This window comes from Hippoglossus stenolepis, chromosome 9 (genome assembly GCF_022539355.2).
Source record: "Hippoglossus stenolepis isolate QCI-W04-F060 chromosome 9, HSTE1.2, whole genome shotgun sequence".
NCBI lineage: Eukaryota > Metazoa > Chordata > Actinopteri > Pleuronectiformes > Pleuronectidae > Hippoglossus > Hippoglossus stenolepis.
This window is the reverse complement of record NC_061491.1, coordinates 22324679-22346573: the sequence shown is the minus strand read 5'-3', so window position 1 is coordinate 22346573 and position 21895 is coordinate 22324679. Positions and strand designations below refer to the sequence as shown.

Sequence of the window (21895 nt, the reverse complement as noted above, 5' to 3'; positions counted from 1 at the left end):
GTTGGCTCTGGATAATCTACAAATAATGAAGTACACGTTCGACTGCTGAATCCAAACCCACAGGTTTGGCTGTAGAACACTTGGGTTGTCGTGAACCAGCGGTTAAGAGTAATTTTACGGCCACGTTTGCCCTTTGTAATGAAGAACCAACCATCAGCCCCTTGTGCCGTTCTGAGCAGCTGAAGTTGATCTGTGCCAGTTAAGTTATTCTTCATTCACTGACTGAGGTGACAATATTTTCACATTCAAATAATTTCATGAAATAATTATTTTTCCTCTTTGCATCAAGGATTAAGCAGAAATGTGTAAAGATTCACAGGACTGGAAATTTTAACTCAGAAATGAGTTATAAAAGAATTGTTTTCTCAGGCAACCTCACTGTTAAAGCCAGAATTCTGCTCTGTTATTTTCAGGCATTTCCTTATTTTGAGCTCAATCCCTTTATTTCCATTGTGCAACGCTACAAAGCAACACAGAATGACATAACAGAATGAGAGATGTGGTTATGTAATGAAACTGGATGGAGTTTGCTTTGTCATGATACTGCGCACACACACACACACACACACACACACACACACACACACACACACACACACACACACACACACACACACACACACACACACACACACACACACACACACACACACACACACACACACACACACACACACACACACACACACACACACACACACACACACACACACACACGTCCTGGTTTTTAGGACACGGTGCTCCACATTGACCCAGTGTTGTGTTACTCCTTCCATTACTGCTGAGCAACTCTTGGTCTCGGGCTTGAATGACAGCGGCGGGGTGTGTGGCACGGGGCCACAGTTCCTCTAATGGCACAGAGGAGCCTGGGAAATCTGGGCCAGCTGAACCTGATTCCTGAAACAGAGCCCGGCGCTACTGATTCTGGTGTTACACACATCCAGCAGCATCCGGCACTCTCAGGCGAGAATGACCTTGAAATAAAAGGTCATAAAGCAGGAAAGGTCATGAAGCAGGGAACCATGATTCAAAGACGGGTCTGATTATTGAACTATTGAAAAGAGGCTAAATTCAAAATGGATTCTAAAAATGTTGAGATGGATTTATGGATGTCACCCCCAGATGACCTTGCATGCGTCATACACAGTGAGAAGTACACACACACACTAAAAGAACATTTTATTCAATGTGCCAGCTGTAAAGCAGCTTCATCACAAATATCTTTTATCAACCATGGAAACATGTGATGGTGACGGTACCAGATACATGACACTGGTGGTGATGCCTGTACAATATCATACAAACACAGAGGCCATCTTTAGAGGGACCTGAGAGGGATGACCTGCAACACCTCTTTCTCATTCATCAATCTCACACTAGAGGAGAAGCACCAAGGTTCGAGCTGGAGAACTGAGAAGGTTCTGTAGATGATTTTTGTAGGTTTTTTTTATAATTTACAAAATAACTAAATCAGGAAAACCTGTACCCCGAATAATGTAAACACACAGAGCCGGCAAGACCACACATCAAGCAGGAAACACAGCTAAATATATGAGTAAAAAAACACATTGATTATCATTACTATTAACAATTTAATAAATCAGTAACAAAAAAAAATCTTTATTTACATTCTGCATTATTTTTACTCGTTCACTTGGAAATAAAAACAGAACTGGTAACTTGAATGTGGAGCATCTTTACATAATAAGATTATAAGAGCACCCAGAGAGACTGATAAACAAAGTGAGTGCTGCACCATGTAGTACAATCTAATCTGTCACAACTGTGTAGAACCAGCTCTTTAATTTTTAATTTGACTGTTTTAATGTTTTCAAAGTATGTTTTGACGGAGATATTGTACTTGCTTACAAATAAATTCCCAATTTTTTAAATAAAAATTTATTTTAAATTCTGCATTTCTGCATTTCAAACTTTTTCATTTAAAAAAGTGACCTAAATAGGTAAAGAAATGATAATAACATAATCTTAATCGACCCAGGTTTGTTTGTGCTGATTAAAATGTGCTTGTTGTCATGTTGTGGTAACTGGGACTACTGTGGTCACTGGTTTTAATGTTATTGTATCTGGGGTGTGTCCATTGTAGTATATGTGTGTATATAAGTGTGTGTGTGTGTGTGTGTGTGTGTGTGTGTGTGTGTGTGTAACCCTGGCTACGGCCCGCAGGTGACACAACACTGTCTTTGGACCGATCTGAGAGAGCAGCGACCCAGTAGCTTCAGCTTGTCACAGAAGCGTGAGGACATGGTGTTCTTCCTGCAAACTGGACCTGCTTGAGAAGGTCAGAGGTCAGATGTCATGAAACACTGAAATACAGAAAGTACGGCCAAGTTTATCTACAGTGAGTTTAACCAAGAGGTACAAACCTGTGTTGGTCTTGCATTCCTGCATGTTGCACTTCCTGAGTGTTTCTGGTTTGGAAATCTTCTCACAGAGGCTGTTTGGCATCACAGCCGAATCTTGGTCACTCACACAGTTGACTTGCCGCTGCTGCTGACCCCCACCACAACTCACAGGACACTGAAAAGTCACACAACAAAATCTCTCAGCCCACTTCTATGACTTTTTTCAGCACTATAATTTATTGTATATAAATGTCGTCAGGGCCTGAAGGGAAAGCTCGATCGCTTGTGACTGACCTCCTCCCACTCCTCGGTCTTCCAGTGCGTGCAGGGCTTTAGGCTGCACGTGTCTGTGTTGTTTGGTCTCAGCGTGGTGCTGCAGCGATGAGGCTCAGGACAGTACACCAGACGCTCCCTGATGCCTTCACCACAGCTGCCGGAGCACTGACGTAAACAAAGGATTTAAGAGATGTGTGATGGAGCAAAAGTAAATTTGAAAACATTTTTTTTTCATTAGTCTCTTGCAACAGAGCAGCAATTATTGTGGCCCTTGGTATAAATGATGTCACAAATCAAAAGGATGTATGTGCTATTAGTGCAATCAATGAAATATATGGATTAAATGTGTGTAATGCTCTTACCTGTCCCCAGGGTGATATGCTCCAGGTCATACAGGGCTTGTGGGGACACGTCAAAGAGCTGATAGGTCTGCTGGACTCTGCTTGACAGTGGAACGGCCTGAGGGGACGTTTACTCTGAGAATCGACACACTGGACGTCCCGGTGCCTCCGTCCCACCACTGCACAGTTATCTGGGCACTGCGAGTGTATTATCACGGTGCAATAAATGGATGACAAGAAAAAAACAACAGAAATAAACCCGTTTCATCTTCTGGGAATTCATTAGATGAATTATTAAGAGTAAAGTCACATTAATAAGGGTAATTATTAGGTTCAGTGACTGGAGGTAGGTCTAACATTACTCACTTTGCTCCAGCTGCCACTTTGCCAGGTGGCGCAGGGCTGCAGCTCACACGTACGTGCAGGCTCAGGTCTCTTTACGTTGGCACAGTCCTCATCGTTCGGAGAGCTGCACACGACTGTTCGCCATATTGCACCGATGCCACATGTTGTTGAACACTGGGGAGGAAGTGGTATTTTATGATTAAAATGTGTGCAGCTATGTGGGTGACAAAACAGAGTGATACCTAAGACGGCAGGAATCTCCAAAACAACAACCTAGGATTGTTTTCTTTGAAGGACTGCACCTGTAGTTTAGCATGTTTTAGCCTAATAAAAGCAAATTGTCTAATTAAGAAATCTTTAAATTTACCACCCACCAAGAAGCCATTAGAAATATATGTGCTTTTATATCACAGTGTGCAGGTGCATGCAGGGATAGTTATGAAAACTCTACTTTCTCAGTGAATTTAGGGATGTCCAATTATTCTGATGGAATTCATTTCCCAACATCAATGTCTGCTTGTTGTTTGGTTTCTGGTATCAGGGTTATGAAAAATGGTTTTGGGGAAAATATGGAGATTCAAGTTGCAATAAAGCATCAATAATTTTCCATCTTTTCAATAAAAAAATATTTTTTATTAAGTTAAACTTCATTGTAAATTTCAAGTTTGTTTTCCAATTTCAACAGTTAAATGCTTTAAGGGAGGAAAATAATGTTTAAAAAGTGAGGTATGCCTTGTAAAATGGTTGGCATTGTTGTTAAAGCGATAAAACATGCACATTTCCTGATATGGTGTGTGGAGAGCAGGATAATATGGTGATAAAATGTGTGTTCCCACCTCGCTCCAGTTTCCTACAACCCAGGAGATATCCATGCTGACCGGCTCCCTGGCCATCACGTGGCCCGGGCGCTGGTTTGGGTTCTTGGGGCCTTTGGACCGTGACAGGGGCTTTTTAGCACGTGAGACAGAACTGCTTTTCTTTGGTGTCACAGCAGGTTTCTTCACTTTAATTATCTTTACTGTGGGCTGGGCCGATGCTGCAGTGGTGAACAGTTTTCTTGCAGTTGTGGAGGGAGCTCGCGTCGTGTGGAAGCCGGTTTTCGACGGGACTGATTGCTTCTTGTACATGGGAGTGGTGAGGGGAGCCCTGTGTGTCCAGTGGCTCTGTGGACTGGTGTGGGGGTTGGATAAGTGGCGAGTGGTCTTCACCCATGTTTCAGTGCTGGTGTGTGGGGTGGAGTAGCTGGTTGTGGTGGGTGTTCTGGTTGTGTGCACGGTGGGTGGACTTGTTTGTGAAGTGGTTGACGTGGGAGGATTTTTCAAGGATGTAGCCGTGGTAGAAACATCCAGGTCGATGATCCCCTCCTCTTCAGCCGTCATATCCTCGACAACATAATCATATCCTGGAGTGTACATCAACACGTTTGGCGTACTTCCCTCCTCTCCCTCCATGTTTTCCTTTTCCACCACACTTGCTTTCTTCTCCTTTTCCACAGAGCTTGGTTTAGAAGGAAAAACTTCCTCCTTCTTATCCCCATTTTTCCTCACTACTACACTGAACTCATAATCATAATTTTTGTCGGTGATTTCAGGGGTTGTGGTTTCAGGGGTTGAAGAGGATTTGGTGGTAGGGACGACAGCAGTTGTCGTTTCTTTGATTTTCTTTGTCACAGGGACAGTGGCTGTGGCTGTGGGGCTGGTGGGAGCCCAGGTAGGGGAAGCTGGAGGCTCGGCAGGGCGGCTCTTCGGTGGGTAGATGCGGCGATATTTGGGGGGAGGACCAGGTCGTCTACGTAGACTTGCGTTAGGGCAGCTCTGCAGGGCACACAGTGATCTGGACCGAGGTTTGGTGGAGAGGTCACAGGTCTTTTTGGGTGCGAGTGCGCACGTGACTATGCGTGAGCGAACGCTTCCTCCACATGTGACTGGGCACTGCAAAGAACAAGGAACATGAATAAAACATTGACTTACAGATAAAGGAAGGTAAGGTCGTATGGTAAAAACAATATAAAAAGTGGAAGCACGCTCAGTAGCCCAGTCTGGATCTGCACAAACTTTTCAGGGAGTTTTTGCGTAATCCTGCTTACAAACAGAGAGATAAACAAACAAACACAGATGAAAACATAACCTCCATGGCGGAGGTAACAAAAAACAGACTCACCTCTTCCCAGTTCCCGACCGCCCAGTCCTGCCCACATGGTATGTCTCTGTTGCACGACACCACAGGTTTGGGTTTAAGGAGATGCTTGCACTCCACAGGGTGGAGGACCCTTTCCTCTGCAGAGACTGTGCGGACGCACAGCACCGTTCGCTTTCTCATACCATCTGATCCACAGGTGGCTGTGCACTGCTGCCAACCTCCAACCCACCACCTGAGGGAGGGGAGGGGGGGGAGGAACAGAGGGTGAAGAAGGATACAGTGGTAATTGGGGATTCAAATAACTTGGTAAGAACATGGTGAGTAGTCAATACCTTGCCTGAGGAACCCAACCCAACCCAACTTTTCATTTACCAACATTTACAAAATAATAAATGTCTTCAAAACCTAAACAATTGTACAAGCAATTGCGAAAATACATAATGGTAGATTTCCTAAATAATATATGCATAATGTATTGAGATTGAAAAGTCAGACTTAAATTACAGTTCAGTTTTCCTACGCCACCATTTTTTCCTTTGTGCTTCCGTTGCTCTCTAACCTTTGCTACTTGTGGTTTTTGACTCAGCTCTGTTCCCCAGTTTATGAATTTCTGCCTGTTCCTCCCCTGCTTTGTTTCCCTTGTTCTCACGGCCTACCTGTGTCAGACCTTTTGGATTATCAGTGAAGAATTTGCCTTTTTGCACTCTACCCTGCTTCCTGTGAGCGTCGAAGTCTCTGTTCTCACCAGTATCCTTCCAGCGTCACCCCTGGGACTAAGTAAAAGCTATAGATGAGGCAGTAAAATTACTTTTGCCATAATATTCTATGGGTAGATCTACAGTAGTCAGGTAGATAACCTCGGATATTAAACTGCGTTGATCATCAAGAAATGCTTTTCTGACTAAAACCACAGTACAGTGAGGTCAGACCAGGAGTCAAAGGGCATTTGAGAGTAAGAACCTTGCGGGACAGTCCATCGTCTTGCATCTTCGGTGTCGATCTTCAGGACGACTCTCTGGGTCACACAGAGACTCGTCCACTACGCCCACGTCCACCTCGAAGCATCGCACCGGCTGGAACTGCTCACCTGTTCAGAAATCACTCGTCGGGTCAAAACTAAATCGTCACTGAAATTCACAGAATGAGAAATTGTTCTTGTCACGCGTGACACCGACCTAAGCCACAGGTGGTGCTGCAGTCCGTCCACGCCCCGTGTCTCCAACTGTAAGTGGGTTCGATGATCTCATTTCCTGCCTCTTTGGTCTTCTTTATCGTGTACTCGTACTTTATACCCATGTTCTTCTCCTGAAACAGCAGCTGGACGACCACATGAAATATCATAAAGAATATTTAGTTTGCATGCTCTGATTGGCTGGCCATTCTTAAAGTCTGCCCCTCTTCTCCATTCCTAATTGGCTGAAATCACACTGCAAAGACCCAAAATATAACTTGCTGATCGTTTCATACATCTCACAATACTGAAACATTTAAAACTGTGAATTAAAAACAAAATGTCAATCTCTGGTATGTGGGCCTATACCTGGAGCATGACTGGGTGCTTGGTGGGTCCAGGAGCGGTGAGGTTCTCCATGTTCCCGCTGCGTTCGTAGTAGAACGTGGTCTCACCGGCCTCGTACTCCCCGTTCCACTGGATGATGAAGTTGCCGTTGAGGAAGTACTCCTCCGACGCCTCACTCCTCAGAGCCAGGAAGTTACCTGCCTCCTCGACTTCCGTTACCAGGATGTCCCGCGCCCCCTCAGGTATCACGCCCACGTCCACGTACCCTGGGAGAGTCGGGAGGGGAAGTCAGAGTCACGGCGAAGTAATGAATGGGCCACCATGGCTGCTGCCACACTCACATCCAGGCTACCAGACAGTTTTCTCTCTGATCTTTAATAGAGGGTGGGCTCGGTCTGTGGGGGTGGTTGGCATGTGTATGTGTGTGTGAGTGTACGTGTGCATATTCGGCGTGGGGGGCACTGTCCTGTCTCTGGCTTTTACTGTGTGTGTGTGTGTGTGGATGGGGGGGTGCAGGATGGGGAGGACGAAAGCCGCTGTGAGTGGGTCTCTGGCGTTTAATGATGTTTGTGGGAAGCAGTGTGTGTGTGTGTGTGTGTGTGTGTGTGTGTGTGTGTGTGTGTAGTGTTTGTGCAAAGGAGGGGGAGGTTTGCCCTTGGTCTAAGTCTTTTGAAGTCTTACACATCTGGGCTGGTTATCTGGAGAGGATGCTGTGTCGGGCAAATACACACAGAAAGAGAGAGAGGAGAAAGACGGGACGTTTTATTGTTTTAGAGCTTCTCTCTCTCTCTATTAATCTGTCTTTATGGTATGTTGATACTGAGGGTGAGTTATGCTTCTCCAAGAAAAGAAAATGAGGAGTGTGTGTTTCCTGTGAAAAACACAAACACAGGGCTGCAGACACACGCACACAAACACAAACACAAACACACACATTGCACCAGCCAAGTGCAGCAGGACAAACAGCTGCACAGTGTGGACGGGGGGTTGCCACGACAACCAGAACAACACAACGTCGTAATGCTAATGAACCGTCCTGAGACGACTTTAAGTCCGTGGACATAAATTTGAATTCGGTGCTTATTTTTCTTACTCTGCTCTTGTCGACACATCAAAGCATTTCCCCATTAATAGGTTTCTGTTTTGTCTTACTCCAATTTTCTAATTGTGTCTCTTATGTCCAGATCATTGCATTTGTCTCCAGCTGCTCAGATACCCTGAACTCACCGAAGCCGTCTGCCTCGTTGAACGACTTATAGACCGTCTTGCAGCTTGTGCCGTCGCCCAGGCAAACCCCACAGCGGTCCTCCACTGCGTTTGAGTCGATGCCACAGTCACAGCCGACGTCCTGCAGACAACACACACCCACAAACACATAAACACGCAACCACAGACACATTACAGCAAAAAAAACGTAAGATGGAGGGTTTGCACAGAACATCTCCTCCTCCCTCTCTCACTCTAGATCTGGCCCCTGCTCCGCTACAACCCCTCCAGCCTCCTTTAGTCTCTTACCCAGCCACACTACCTTGCACACTCCGTTGACGCAGATGTTCCTGGACTTGTTGTTCATGAAGCACGTCGTTCCGTCCGTCACCGCGTCGAGCATCTTCTCCGAGAAATACTCGTTGACCGGTCGGCAGTGCAACTCGCAGGGGTTCGCTGGAGACGGCCGAGAGATGGGAGAAAAGAGTATTTAACTCTCATTAATGATGAGTGCAAGTCAAGTCAAACAGTCAATAGTGAGGCATTTTTTAAGCTTATTACTGTTTGATTCTTTTTCACACACAACCCTGATGAAATAACATTTATTTTGTTTATGAATATATAAGTGATTGGAATAGAGAACATTTCAAAACAGCAGCTGCAGCACTGAAATGTTTTAGGCCCAACTAATACCTTTCCAGTGTACATGCTACCCCCTGTTGGCTGACATATGCAACTGCACCTACTGAGTTTATTAAAAAGAGAAGAGCAAAAAGATGTCTACTAGCATCTCAGCTTACACGGGTTGAACACGGGAATCCACTGGTAGAGCTCGTTGTTGTAGGCCACGGTGTCGAACTCACTGCACTGCATCTCTCGAAAGGTCGGTTTGCCCTTCTGGCAGGGTTTTGTGTTACACGTCCGATAGCGTTTCCTTTCTCCGGTGCAGTACTTGCCTCCAAACTCTGGTCTGCGGAAAAAACACAAAACTTTGAATCACTCTCAACTTTTAAAAGAGCCAGCAAGAGAAAAAATAAAGAGGTCAGATGTGCTTCATGATGTAAAACACCTCTAGAACTAGAATGTTACTTTGTAGAGCACATACTTCCACCAAGGCCCAACAGTCTCCTGAAATTCTATTAAATTTCACCCAGTTATAGATATCAGTGCCCTAAAAATGTGTCAGACTCGTTTTTAATCAAGATCCATTAATTATACCCCAAGGAAGACAATGAAAATCTTGAAAAACACCCTATATCGTAATGTTAAAGAAAGAGAAAAATAAAATTCTGGATCGGTCCCCTGATCTCGGTCTGTACCTAAATTGAATGGTTCTTCTCTGACCCATACTGCTGCGTCCGTCTACCAAATTTTGTGGAAATCCATTAATTTGTTTTTTGTGCGTAATCTTGCTGACAAACAAACATCCAAACCAACCAACTAACAAACGGACTGGGGTGAAAACATAACCTCCTCTGCAGAGGTGAGGAGTTCTTACTTGGGGCTGTTACATTCCCTCTCCGCTGACTGAACCCCTGTCCCGCAGGTCCTGGAGCAGTGAGACCAGGTAGTCCACTGTCCCCAGCCTCCGTTCACAGTCTCTGGGAGTTTACCCACAATCACACACTCTCCCGAGATGCACCACTGAAGAAGAAAATAACAAAATCAACGTGACACATCATATCAGTAGTAACCTGTAACCATTTCCTTCCCCAGGGCAAATAAAACCCGAACCCTAACAAGTCAAAGCAACAGGCACCATTCACCTTCTCTGGTCCGCAGCGAGTGCCGTCTATAGGCGAGTCCAGTTTGGAGCGACAGGAGCCGTTCACCGAACACCAAAGAATCTGGCAAACGTTCTGAAAGAGACACACGACCCCAGAGCAGTTACAAAAAGATAATTTTCTAAACGATTTCTGACATTCCTTTTGTGCTTATGGGTTCACGATACTCACATCGACCTCAGGGCAGAACGTAGCATTGGGGCCATATTGGAGCTGGCACTGGTGGTGCGTGGTGTAGCGGATGCCGAGGCGAGCCAGCGGCGTGGTTAGATCCCTCTTGGAAGGACGATCGTCCAGACAGAAACCCCATCCACGGCTGAGACAGACAAACATACACGGGTGACGTTTTGGAAGAGATGAAAAGGAGGAAGGGGCGTGAGGTGGACCGGACAGAAAGAGGAAAAAGAAAATCAACAGAATAGGCAGCAAGGAGGAGCTTGTTTGAGAGAAATCTTTGATTATGGTAAGAAATATTTACAAAATGGTACAAACTTGATTGTCATGTAAAAACACGCCAGTGATGAACACGCAAAGTTGTTTTTTAAGCTGCACCTTGCTGTATCGCGGCCCAGTTTTAAAAAGGGTGTGATGGAAAAACACCAGGGAAGATTGTTAAGAGGTCTCTCTTCTAATAGCGTGCTGATTCTCAGGTCAGAGTTCAATAAACATCAGCTCTGACCTCTGACCTCGCAGGAGCTCGAGGTGAAGCAGTTGTCACAAAGGAATTCATGAATTCATCATTGACACAGTTTGCAACAGAAAATAATGAGAAAAGCAATCGGGACTTAAGCAGCTGTAAACACAATCTAATGCCGCTTTTCTGCGGTTTCAGATTTTATTGTACTGACATGTTCGTTCTTTGTTGTTTTTTTAAAAGCTTGGCGTGTTACGGTTTGTTGCACACGCTATTACAACATTAATTAGTTCCAACACACACACACCGCACCCTTTCTGTTTCGGGATAATTTTCACTGCTTCCAATCACATCTTCAAAAACATAATTAAATGTTCCTATTTTCTCCAACAGTGTTGAAGCTGGGTGACTTTGTTTGTTTTATATCAATATAAAAAAAATGAACGGCTGCAGAATAATTAAACACCAATTCAACCTTACTCGAGGAAGCGGGTGATGTATTCTTTGGAGCAGGAAGACCAAGTGAGAGGCGAGCTGTCGTACATCAGCATTCTGGACATGATGAACGGGTGCTTCCCTGCCAGCTCGCAGTCGTTCCCCTGGCCGTCATGATGGATTCCAAAGCTGCGTTCAGATGAAACCATTATTGTACTATCATTACATAAATAAATGTGCGACACATGCAAGTAATACATTTATTTCCGCTAATAACATAGGCCCAAAGTACAGTTGTGCATGTATTAACATCATTTCCTGTTAGTACAAAGCAGAAACTGAATGAATGCTGTGAGATGTGTGCATAAGGAATACTTTATAAGAATATGAGCAACTTTATAGTCCTCATAATCATGTGTAGAATAAAAACTGCGTCTACACTGACTCTCATCTTATAAACAAGACTTTATATTTGTAAAGTGGCACAGAAGCTACAAAAATCACTTTGGTAGGAACATTTAATCAAAGAAAACGTGTTTTTAATTTGTATCACAGTAATTCAAAGCTGAGAAATTATTCTATCTGCCCATTCACTTTCACAGTTACCAAACTTCTACACAACAATCTCAGGTATCAATCTTTTTTCATGTCCGGTCACTAGAGAGTGGCAATTATTTGCATTCAGCCGTTTCACCGATGGAATCACACGCTAATGACGGGAGATTAATGATGCAACTGTATCTTCCTCTATAGTATCTGATCATGGGAACAGGATGCTTCCTTTGTTACGTGACCCATTGTTATGAGATCATATGATGCAGGGTATTACACCAGCTAAACATCACACACACCGAACACACACATGTTTTCATTGACTTCCCTTCATTGTGGACCGCCCAACCAAACCCTTATCCCTGACCTTAACCAGGGCCTCAGAAATGATGTTTTGCCTCATTAGCACCAAGCTTTGGTTGTCATGAGGTCAACTGGTCCTGACAAGGGCAGTATTTAAGCTGGATAAGGTCCTAAAAAACAAGTACACACACACACACACACACACACACACACACACACACACACACACACACACACACACACACACACACACCTGTGGCCCAGTTCATGAGCGACGGTGAAAGCGACAGGTAGTCCTGAGTCCTCATTGATATTGCAGCTGCGGTGAGGCTGACACATCCCAGACAGATGAGACAGACCCAGGGTCTCACAGGGCTGGTTCATCCCAGCACAGATGTCTTTCCTGAGGGGACGAACACAAATTACAAATTACAATGAGTGTACACATGCCATGTATTCACGAGGGGGGGGGGGGATCTTTTCTTTGACTTGCCTGGTGACCAGCACGGCCACGTCATGGTGAGCTGGGTGTGTGTCGCTCTGAGGGTTGAGGTTTTTCTGCCAAGCACAGAAACTGGACAGAGTGGTGTCTGCATGGTGAACGATCTTCAACCCTTTCTGCAGCAAACAACACAAACAGAAAACTCATTATGCACCAATCAGATCATTTACATTCCATCATTTTAGAAGAGTTTGAGTTTTGACTCCTGAGGATTTTTATTGCAGCGTCAGTTACACAGCAGTAGAGAGGCTGGGGCCCTATGATACAGGATTTGCAATGGGTTCACTTTTATTCACTTCCCTTTGTAAGCAGGTGTAAATTACAGCCACAGTGACGGACCAGACCTTTTTCCACAGCAGATATTCAGACTTGTCGTAGCAGGAAAAAGCTCAGATTTAGTTAATGATGGCTCAGTTCATTAAAATATCCCTGCGAGCCACAATCCAACCTCACCCGACTTGAATGCTGTCGTTTTAACTGTTTTCAGTTACATCTGTGCTGTTTCTTCAGACTTTTTTAAAAACAAGTTGACATATTGCAAATACGTTCTGTAATGTGATCAGAGAGTTTTATGAGGCAAACAATATTTTGATGTTGTGGTTCTTGTGGACTGTCCAATGGTTTCTTGTTGAAGTTAGTTTGCCACACGAAAAGCCTACAAACTTTAAACAGCGGAGGGGCTTCAATCTTCAGTGTAAAGAGCTGAACCCAACTAGAGGAGAGTCTCACAGTTTCCTTTATATCCTTGCTGCCCTTTATTAGGAATGATTCATAGCTGTACATGTGCCTCTTTTATTTTATACTTCAAGTTTGCACTGACAAAGCAAAGACTGATAAAAACCCCACTGAAATGTACACAAAGTCGTCTTCCAGGTGCAGCATTACCTCTTCTCCCTGTAACAAAATGAGGCGCACCAGGATGACATGGACGGCGTTCCCAATACTGGCATCATGAAAGATTCCCGCCACCTGAAAACATGTAAAGCAGTTAGTGAGAAACCAAGAATGAATGAGAGCAAATGTAAAAATAAATAGATACGAGTAAATTCTAACCCCTGACCATGTTCATGATGGTGAAGATGTAGGACTCGACATTATCGCTGCCGTGATACTCGATGAGTTTGGAGTCAGCCACCACCATGGTCTCCACCCAGCGCTCCCTGCTGACCGAGCGCTGCGTGCGAGACCGAGCCTGATCCTCCCCCGTCTGCTGCTCCCTCTCCCACTCCTCCCTCTCCCTATCCACCTGGACGGAGTCACCTGGAGCATCTAAAGCATGGACAATGGGAGACATCACTGGGCGTACACTGGTGGCTTATCCTCACTTAACACAGGCACAGACAGAGGAAAGTGAAACGCTCACTTGTGTAAAATAACACAAACACCAGTGCACATAGATACACTAATTCAGATACACACCTTGAACTCCACACGCACTGGGTGTGTCCTGAGACTCCGGGCTGCGTTTCTTTCTGTGATTTTCTGTAGGAACTCTGGGATAGACAACGTGGGGCTCTGGAGTCCCTGAAGGATCGTCTGCAGGTTTCTGAGCAGGTTCAATAAAATATTGTCCCTCTGGCAGCGAGAAGAAGCCTCTCTGAGGAAGATACAAATGACAGGGATCAATGTGCATGGAGCAGAAATGGTTAAGAATGGTGGAAAAAAACTAAAACAAATAATGAAATCTAAAATACATGGCAAATCTACAGCGTTTCAGTAATTAGGGAAATAAAAATCTACTCAATCACAGTCTCCAATTTGCAATTAAGATTAAAACAATTACTTCTTGTGCCAAAATCGTACCTAATTCAGCTTTATGTCTCTGCTGCTATATCACACATTCTCAGACTGTGACCAAACCACTGATTTGAAGTTATATTATCTATGAGTGCAACAACAAATCAACGATAATTGCAGTGTTCCCATAATCCCCCCACTTAAAAGAGGAAAGGGTAGAGGACGTTCCCTCGTAAAAAAAAGAACTGCTGAAAAGGTCATTCCTCGGTAATTTCCATCAGGGTGGAATCCATCATTAGACAACAGATCTGAATATGAACCTTTCTCCTTCCTTCAGGCACATTCTCCATCTGCAGCAGCAGCAGCGGCAGGAGCAGCAATACAAAGACTCCTCCTAAGTATGCCCTGCATGTTCTTACAGGTGCAGGCTATTCACTTTTCCTATTGCGGTCCTCTGGAGAACACACACATAGACGTATACACATGCCCTCACACACATATACCATACATGAATACATATATAAAACACGCAAAACAGGGTTCTGTCAATTCCAGGACTTTTCTTTTCTCTTGTAAACACTCACAATATGAATGTTCACCCTCCAGCTCACTGTTTGCAAGATCTCTTCATTAAGGTGATTATGTGTGTGTGTCTGTTTGTGTGTGTGTGTGTGTGTGGGTTTGTGTGTGGGTTTTGTGTCAAACTGAGTCCAAACAAGTCCCAGACTGTTCGGGGATGAACCCCTCCCTCCCTCCCTCCCTTCCCTCCCTCACTCCCTCCCTCCTTCCCTCCCTCCCTATACTAACTTTCAAAAGAGAGAATGGGGATGTATAAATCTTTCCAGAGCCAAGCAGATGGAAAGAGGAAAGTCTGCATAAGTACAACTGAGGACAGGAAAAAAAAAAAGATTTTCTTCATCAGGAATGTTGGATGTTATCATATGCACAAGAAGAAATGTGCGTCTAAAGCCAACAAAAAGAATTATTATGATATGTGTTGCATCTTATTCCATTGAGTAATTCTCAGTGTCTGAGGAGCCAGAGGCAGATGGGAAAAATTAGGCCATGCAGTGCTTACTGTTTGGGCCAGTTGCGGTTCCAGGGGTCTACCCAACTATTCACTTGAGCTACATACTGCTCTGGTTTCTGGGTCATCCTGACAAGGTTTACATGTGTTTCTTGGAGGGGAAGAAATTCTCCAACCGCATTCATTCAGCCGTCTGCAGAGCTCGGATGGGGTTTCTCCATTCAGGGAGTTCACTAAGCACAAAGCTGTTTGCTGTTTGCTATGTTACTCCTCCTGTTGCAAAGAATCTTGTAAAACAAGATAAGAGTGTCTGCAAACTTTGCAGGATACAACTGAGCTGCTGCTGTTTGTCCACGTAAAACCACCATAACATTAACAGTGCAATAGCTAAACAAACGTATCTGGAGTTCTGTTGTCTTTGTCCAAACTCAGGATTAGATTAAATATTGAGAAAGGGTACAGACTCAGAACGTGGCCTTCAGCCAGAGGTCCCAGGGTTGTGGTGGACTCATCCACAAAACATGCAAACTGATACATCTACGTTCAGCTGGGAAAGTCTCCCACAAGCCCTGCTCAGAAAACACACAGCTGATTTCACTGTCGCTCCCTATCACACACACACACACACACACACACACACAAACACACACACACACACACACACACACACACACACACACACACACACACACACACACACACACACACACACACACACACACACACACACACACACACACACACACACACACACATAATTGGAAAGGATTAATATCGTAACGGTTAAAGTTTTGCTTTTTTCATTTGCATCATCTCACTGCAAGATGTGAAACGTATATGGGCAAAGATTTTGCCTGGATTTATTCTCCGTTCTCTTTCCTCCCTGTTGTCCCGTATAAGTCAGTCAGAGTGTTAAACCTCCAAGTGAGTCCCAGCAGAGAAAAGCAGGTGGTGGAGTGCAGATCAACCAGGAAGGAATGCTGCAGAGGGGCCCATCCAAACATGCAGACCACTGCACTGCATGATCTTTATGATCTGCGTACCAAATGCAGCCGGTGAGGCTCTGCTTGAATAGTGTGGTTATGGTGTTACTTTTGATCCTTAAATTACCACGTATCCTAAGGATCCTGTGTAACGTCTGTGCTCAATAAACAAAGACGACTTGGAGGAGCACCAACCAGGAATTTGTACCCCACTCAAAAATAGGAGATTATTCTGGCGCAGGTTTTGCTCTAAATCCCGAAACTGCCTCACACTGGAGTTCACATTGCACTTTCTCCACCTCTCCTCCCTCTGACACCTCCTGCCCACCTCCTCCTGCATTAATCCCCCTCCTCTGACCTAGAGGAAGCGTGTTTGGGTGTGAGGTGCCAGAGCCAGGGGAGGTTACCATAACACAGGTCTGTATTCTAAATACGTTGTCCATGTGGAACTGCTTTACTTCTGTTTCCTGCTTCTGTGGATTGTGTGGTGCTGGCACACTGGGCTTCGAATAGAGTCTCTGCTGTTACACAGCCAGTGTGCTCAGCAGTGATTAGTGGGACAGCAGGAGAGGTGGGGGCGGTTGGTGCTCATTACTGCAATATGATTTAAACAAACATTTCTTCTTTGATAACAGTTGGTTAATAATTACTGGTTTCACTGCACTGACTTCAGTTTTTTTCCCTTCACGAGATCATTTCCCCTGGAGGCTCATTTCTTACACAGAGGTAAAAAACATAATCATTTTTCATCTGCATAGGGAGAAGAAACTAAGTGAGGAAAATACCAATATAATGGGTTGGAACTTGCATGTTCTTGCTTGGTGCTGTGCCTCGGGGATTACCAAAGACTCCAGGGAGAAGCTTTCGCTTTGCCTGATTTGGAAGTTTTCCCACAGAAAGAAGAAAGGACAGTGACGGCAGCCTCCACCCAGTTCCTCTGCTCCTCACAGATCCATGTGTGTGCAGTAGTCAAAGTGAAGGGTACTGGAGACATATTGTAACGTAAATATTGTATAGCTCTGCAGAAAATGTTGATTCATTGCCTGTGCTGTGTTAAAGTAATTTATTTTACAATAAAATCGATATTCTGGGGTTTGGACTATTAGCTAAATAAACTGATTTATCTAATTACATCCCCTTGGGCTTTAGAAAATTGCAAAATGTTTTATAAACCAACTGATTATTCAGTAAACCTATAAAATTGTCAGTTGCAGCTCCAGCTCCTTTGCCAGTTCTTCCTTATTATGTTAAACCCATCAAACGTGACTTGCCCTTAACTCTAAAGATGACAGACAATGCAACCATTTTAGCTGCAGAAAACTATAACTCAATGTAAGTAGGATTTCTAGCATATCTTTGCAGTGTGGACTCATAACAACTTGAAAAATGGGCAATTAGCACTATTGGAACTAATCTTTTACAATAATTGACATCTGAAAATGAGAAATCACTACTGGTTTGAATTTAAAAATGCTTGCCACATACCTTCCTGCCTATTTAGCCCTTATCAACATCTGTTTTATTCTAAATAAACAAATGATGATCATGTTTTCATATTTGGAGGCTGAATCTCCATCTGCTTCCTACGGGTGAATGACCTCAATAGCGGCTCGCAGGGTTTTCCTCTCTACAGCTGTCGGGCTGACTCTTGCTGTTCAGTGGTTCCTCTGTGGCTTTAGCTGCTTTAAACCGCAGAACTGCAAATCAGTGTAATGGGTCGTAGTGGTTTCCCTGGTGAGCCGGAGGGAAGGGACCAACTGGAGGAGTCAGGTATATGCAGGGAAAAACAATCCTCTAAACGCTGCAGGTTGTAGATGAGTGAACTCCTGCAACACATTCTTCTATGGAGGATTACTTAAGAGGGTGTATAGTGGGCCAGATATAAATGATAATGGTGCAGAGATCATTGTCTTCATCCTCCAGTTGTTCGAAATCCGATTTATCAAATAAGTTGCATTTAAATGATTTGGCAGGAATAGGCAGTGCAGCCCAAACTAGCATCACAGAGAGGCAAGACCCTGCAGGACGGGCATTCCTGCTGCGACACAATCAAACCCCAACACCGAAACATTCTTCATGACTAAAACTGACACATCCCATCATCTCAGAGGCTCAAAGCTCCTCCTTTGCCACATCCTCTTCCTATTTGGTTGTTTTCAACATATTGTGGAAAATCGAACCCATCATCAGGTAGTTTTTTGAAGTTATTATTTGGTGAATAAAGAACTTGAAAAGTCAGACACACTCTTTTTTGTTCTTCTTCTCTAGAAACTTCAATATGGTACAAGTATGTTTTCATAATTTAAAATTCTTGAACATTGATCTGCTCACTCGACTCTCTGCTGTCCAGCTGTCTTCTTTTCTTTTGTAGTTTATTACATATTTGATAAGAAACATTAAAGGCAATGTTTAAAAAAAGAAGCATGGCTCTATTTCCTGTGTCTCCATCTGTCAAACCTTCGTGATTAAAAATGTGCCAAAGTGGCTTAGTGAAGCTCTATATCGCAGAGAACAAAGCAACACCTCCAAGAGTATGGGCGGGTTTGCAAAGACTTTCTGCAGAACGGACGGAGCAGTGAATGAATGAGCGAGGAGGGAAACATCTGGGGGACAGAGAAAAGAAAAGAGAAGGGGTCTGATGGTCGGCTGAAAAGAAGCAGCAGCAGTCGTTAGGCAAATAGTGTCAGGAAGTCCTGGCAGGGCAAACTAACAGACAGGGCACTGTCAGATGTGAGGGTTTGCTCAACAGCCTGTGACTGCCGACAGCACATACCAGCTTCCCCACAGTGATGCCCCCTCTCTCCTTCCTGCCTGAAGTTACTATGCTTTTCAAAGAGATGTGACCTTTAGGCAGAAAAGCTTCATGTGGAGAAAGGGGCTCTTTCCTCGTGCAACCACGTAGCACAATGTGATTCCTTACCAGTCCTTTACAGGTGCTGATGGCAGCAGTTCCTCTCACATCAGACGTTTCCACGGTGCCAAGGAGGTGGCAGGAGTTCCCCCCAGAGGGACGATGCTCAGTCCGGTTGGCGCTGCCGTTCCTCCTCTCCAGGATGTAGCCATTTGAAAGCAGGTTGTTGTTGGCAGTCAAATTGAACAATAAAGCTCGACCCCTGTAGTTGACCTTATAGTAAACCTGTTCCTCCGAGGCGAGGGGTCGCAGGTCACGTCTGATTCGTCCACCCTGGAAGTGGTGAGACAGAGAGTGGGTGATGAACTCTCCATGAGCATCAGTTTTCTCTGGATGGACGATGGACACGTCTGATTCTGACTGGAACAAACGACCTGCAGGATATAGAGTTGGAAAAAAATGCAATAAAATCAACACAGTTGTGATTTATGGATTAAAGTGATTTTTACCCATAGAACATAGTCAGGTTGATATGCACCAAATCATGCAAACATTTCTAGTCATGCATTTCCATTAGACATGCACAGAAACATGCACAGACACATGCACAGACACATGCACAGATTCATGCACAGACACATGTACATAAACATGCACAAACACATGCACAGAAACATACACAGACACATGCACAGATTCATGCACAGACACATCCACAAACACATGCACAGATTCATGCACAGACACATGTACATAAACATGCACAGATTCATGCACAGACACATGTACATAAACATACACAGACACATGTACATAAACATGCACAGACAGACACATGCACAGAAACAGACACATGCACAGATTCATGCACAGACACATCCACAAACACATGCACAGACAGACACATGCACAGATTCATGTACAGACACATGCACAGACTCACGTACAGCCATGCAGGCTCTGGTCGAGCTGCACTGACCTTGCTCTGCAAAGAGGGAGAAGACTGTGCCAGAGTCGGGGAGCTCTTCGTGGCCGGATGCCAAAATGAAAACAAAGTGCAGCAGCAGAAGAGGAACCGGGCGCTCCTGCGGACATCGCATATTTCATGTAGCCAAACTCAAAGCACTGGGAAAGGGTCCTGGACGGTGGAGCTCCAGTGGCGTGAGAGGCGACCACTTGGATCCCGCGCTGCGCTGTGTCATGACACGAACACGCTCAGAAATGTCCACTCACGAAGAGAAACACGCACCAGGGAGGATTGAGAGACAGACCGTGGTTCAACAGGAGAGGGAGAGAAAGCTCCGGCTGAGAGGAGGGAGGCAGCAGGAGGAGGAGGAGGAGGAGGAGAGTTCTCTGGGCCAGTGGCTACTCTTCCTCAGGAGCGAGGGGGAGCAGACGCTTCATTGATTTGAATGAGCTGCTGTGTCGAGACTTGTCATCTGATGCTGAGTGCGAGACAATTTACTGCCTCTCCCACAAAGAGAGAGAAAACTACCTGGAGTCACTTCATACGAATCAAAACGTGCAAAGAGGTGTTATTTAATTACTTTAATTAGACTGTTTTCAAGTTGTCCATGTAGTGGAAGATAAGATTTGATACATACACTAAAACAAATCAGTTATTTATCAGACAAAACCATCAGACTTTCTTAGTTTCCAGATTCTCAAAATGTCTCTAATTTGCTACTTTACCTTCTCTTACACTGTGTGTTTTGGGGGTTTTGGACTCTTCGGGTGAACAAAACCAGACATTTGATTACATCACCTCAGTCTTTAGGAAATTTGAAAGGAGATTTTTCCGTTTTCTGATGTTTTCTAATCCAAACAATTCTTCAGTAAACCAAGAGCGTTGTCAGCTGTACAAATGGAAACACTGTGTACGTGTCATATGGATGCATATAGGAGAAGACAGGTTTGCAAAGGTATGTGCATGAGTTATTTTAACATGCATTGTTCTGTGACATCTGTACAGATCTCTTAATTCATGAGGAAGATCAGGTCAAACAACAGACAAATCCTCTGCAAACACATGCTCTCTGTGGTTTTGTATAAACATTTGTTTCTGACTTCTATATCGACTTCTTTACTTGTGCTCGATCCTGCTGAAATGTGAGTAAATACTGCAGGAAGAGTCCATAGTGCAGGATTTGCGAAATGGACGTCAAGAACATCTTCATGCAAATACAGACATTGATTTACTTCCACCCTCTGCTGAATGGAAATATGATCTGATGTCTGTGGAGTAAATCTCTGGAGGACATTATTTCCAAAGTCCTTGTGAACTGTGTCGTACTGTAGCTCGGGGTAAAAACTTTCCTGAGACATGTCCTTTGAAATCTCTCCGTCTCTTCTCTGCATGAGTATGAAAGAAGTCTATAAATAGACATAAATGGTTATGGACCAACCACATACTTATCATCTGCAGAGTTTTCCAAAGATCGGCCAAAATGACCAAAATGTGAGTCAATGAGGCAAACAGGGAAAAATCTCTTTCGGATTAGAGAGTATAGGTCATTTTGGAAAATGTAGGACCCTGCTAAAAATAACCCTGGATAGCCCACAGTTCCAGATTATGACACTGGAGCCTTGAGTTGATCTCAGTCAGCTCTAACCCCCCCCAGTGAGGGGAAGCAACACTAACCGGCCACAGTGAGGTGTTCTCCCCTGACAGGACCCAATAAAACAGTGAGCAATGAGCTCTTTGTGTCGAGACTTTAAGATGAATAACTGTTATTTGAGACGTAACAAGCCAGGCCTTACTGGAACTGACACACCCGGACATTAAAGGATAAATAGTGTGTTTTACCGCACATCTGGAATGTCTGCCTCATGTGACATGACGGGGCCAATTTGTCTGAATTATTGTGAACAATGGATGAAGATGTAGCACTTCACAGC

At 44.4% G+C, this 21895-nt stretch overlaps 1 protein-coding gene across 2 annotated transcripts; it reads right to left on the bottom strand.

Moving 5' to 3' along the window:
• Positions 1 to 1162: 1162 nt before the first annotated feature.
• On the bottom strand, positions 1163 to 20398 carry adamts12 (ADAM metallopeptidase with thrombospondin type 1 motif, 12). 2 transcript variants are annotated; one of them, XM_035166081.2, is made up of 24 exons: positions 19977 to 20398; positions 19067 to 19431; positions 13819 to 13996; positions 13460 to 13668; positions 13285 to 13368; positions 12391 to 12515; positions 12151 to 12300; positions 11088 to 11231; positions 10145 to 10289; positions 9956 to 10048; positions 9688 to 9833; positions 8990 to 9159; positions 8512 to 8645; positions 8211 to 8331; positions 7005 to 7249; positions 6640 to 6781; positions 6425 to 6551; positions 5486 to 5696; positions 4162 to 5256; positions 3347 to 3499; positions 3002 to 3178; positions 2658 to 2804; positions 2385 to 2538; positions 1163 to 2290 (listed from the first exon to the last, which is right to left on the bottom strand). In XM_035166081.2, exons 1-24 carry the CDS (start codon positions 20095 to 20097, stop codon positions 2172 to 2174), a joined length of 4755 nt encoding a protein of 1584 aa, XP_035021972.1. In that variant the 5' UTR covers positions 20098 to 20398; the 3' UTR covers positions 1163 to 2171. The 2 variants fall into 2 exon arrangements, with proteins under 2 accessions (XP_035021972.1, XP_035021973.1); XM_035166082.2 differs by having other exon boundaries at positions 1163 to 2287.
• Between the last annotated feature and the right edge of the window lie 1497 nt (positions 20399 to 21895).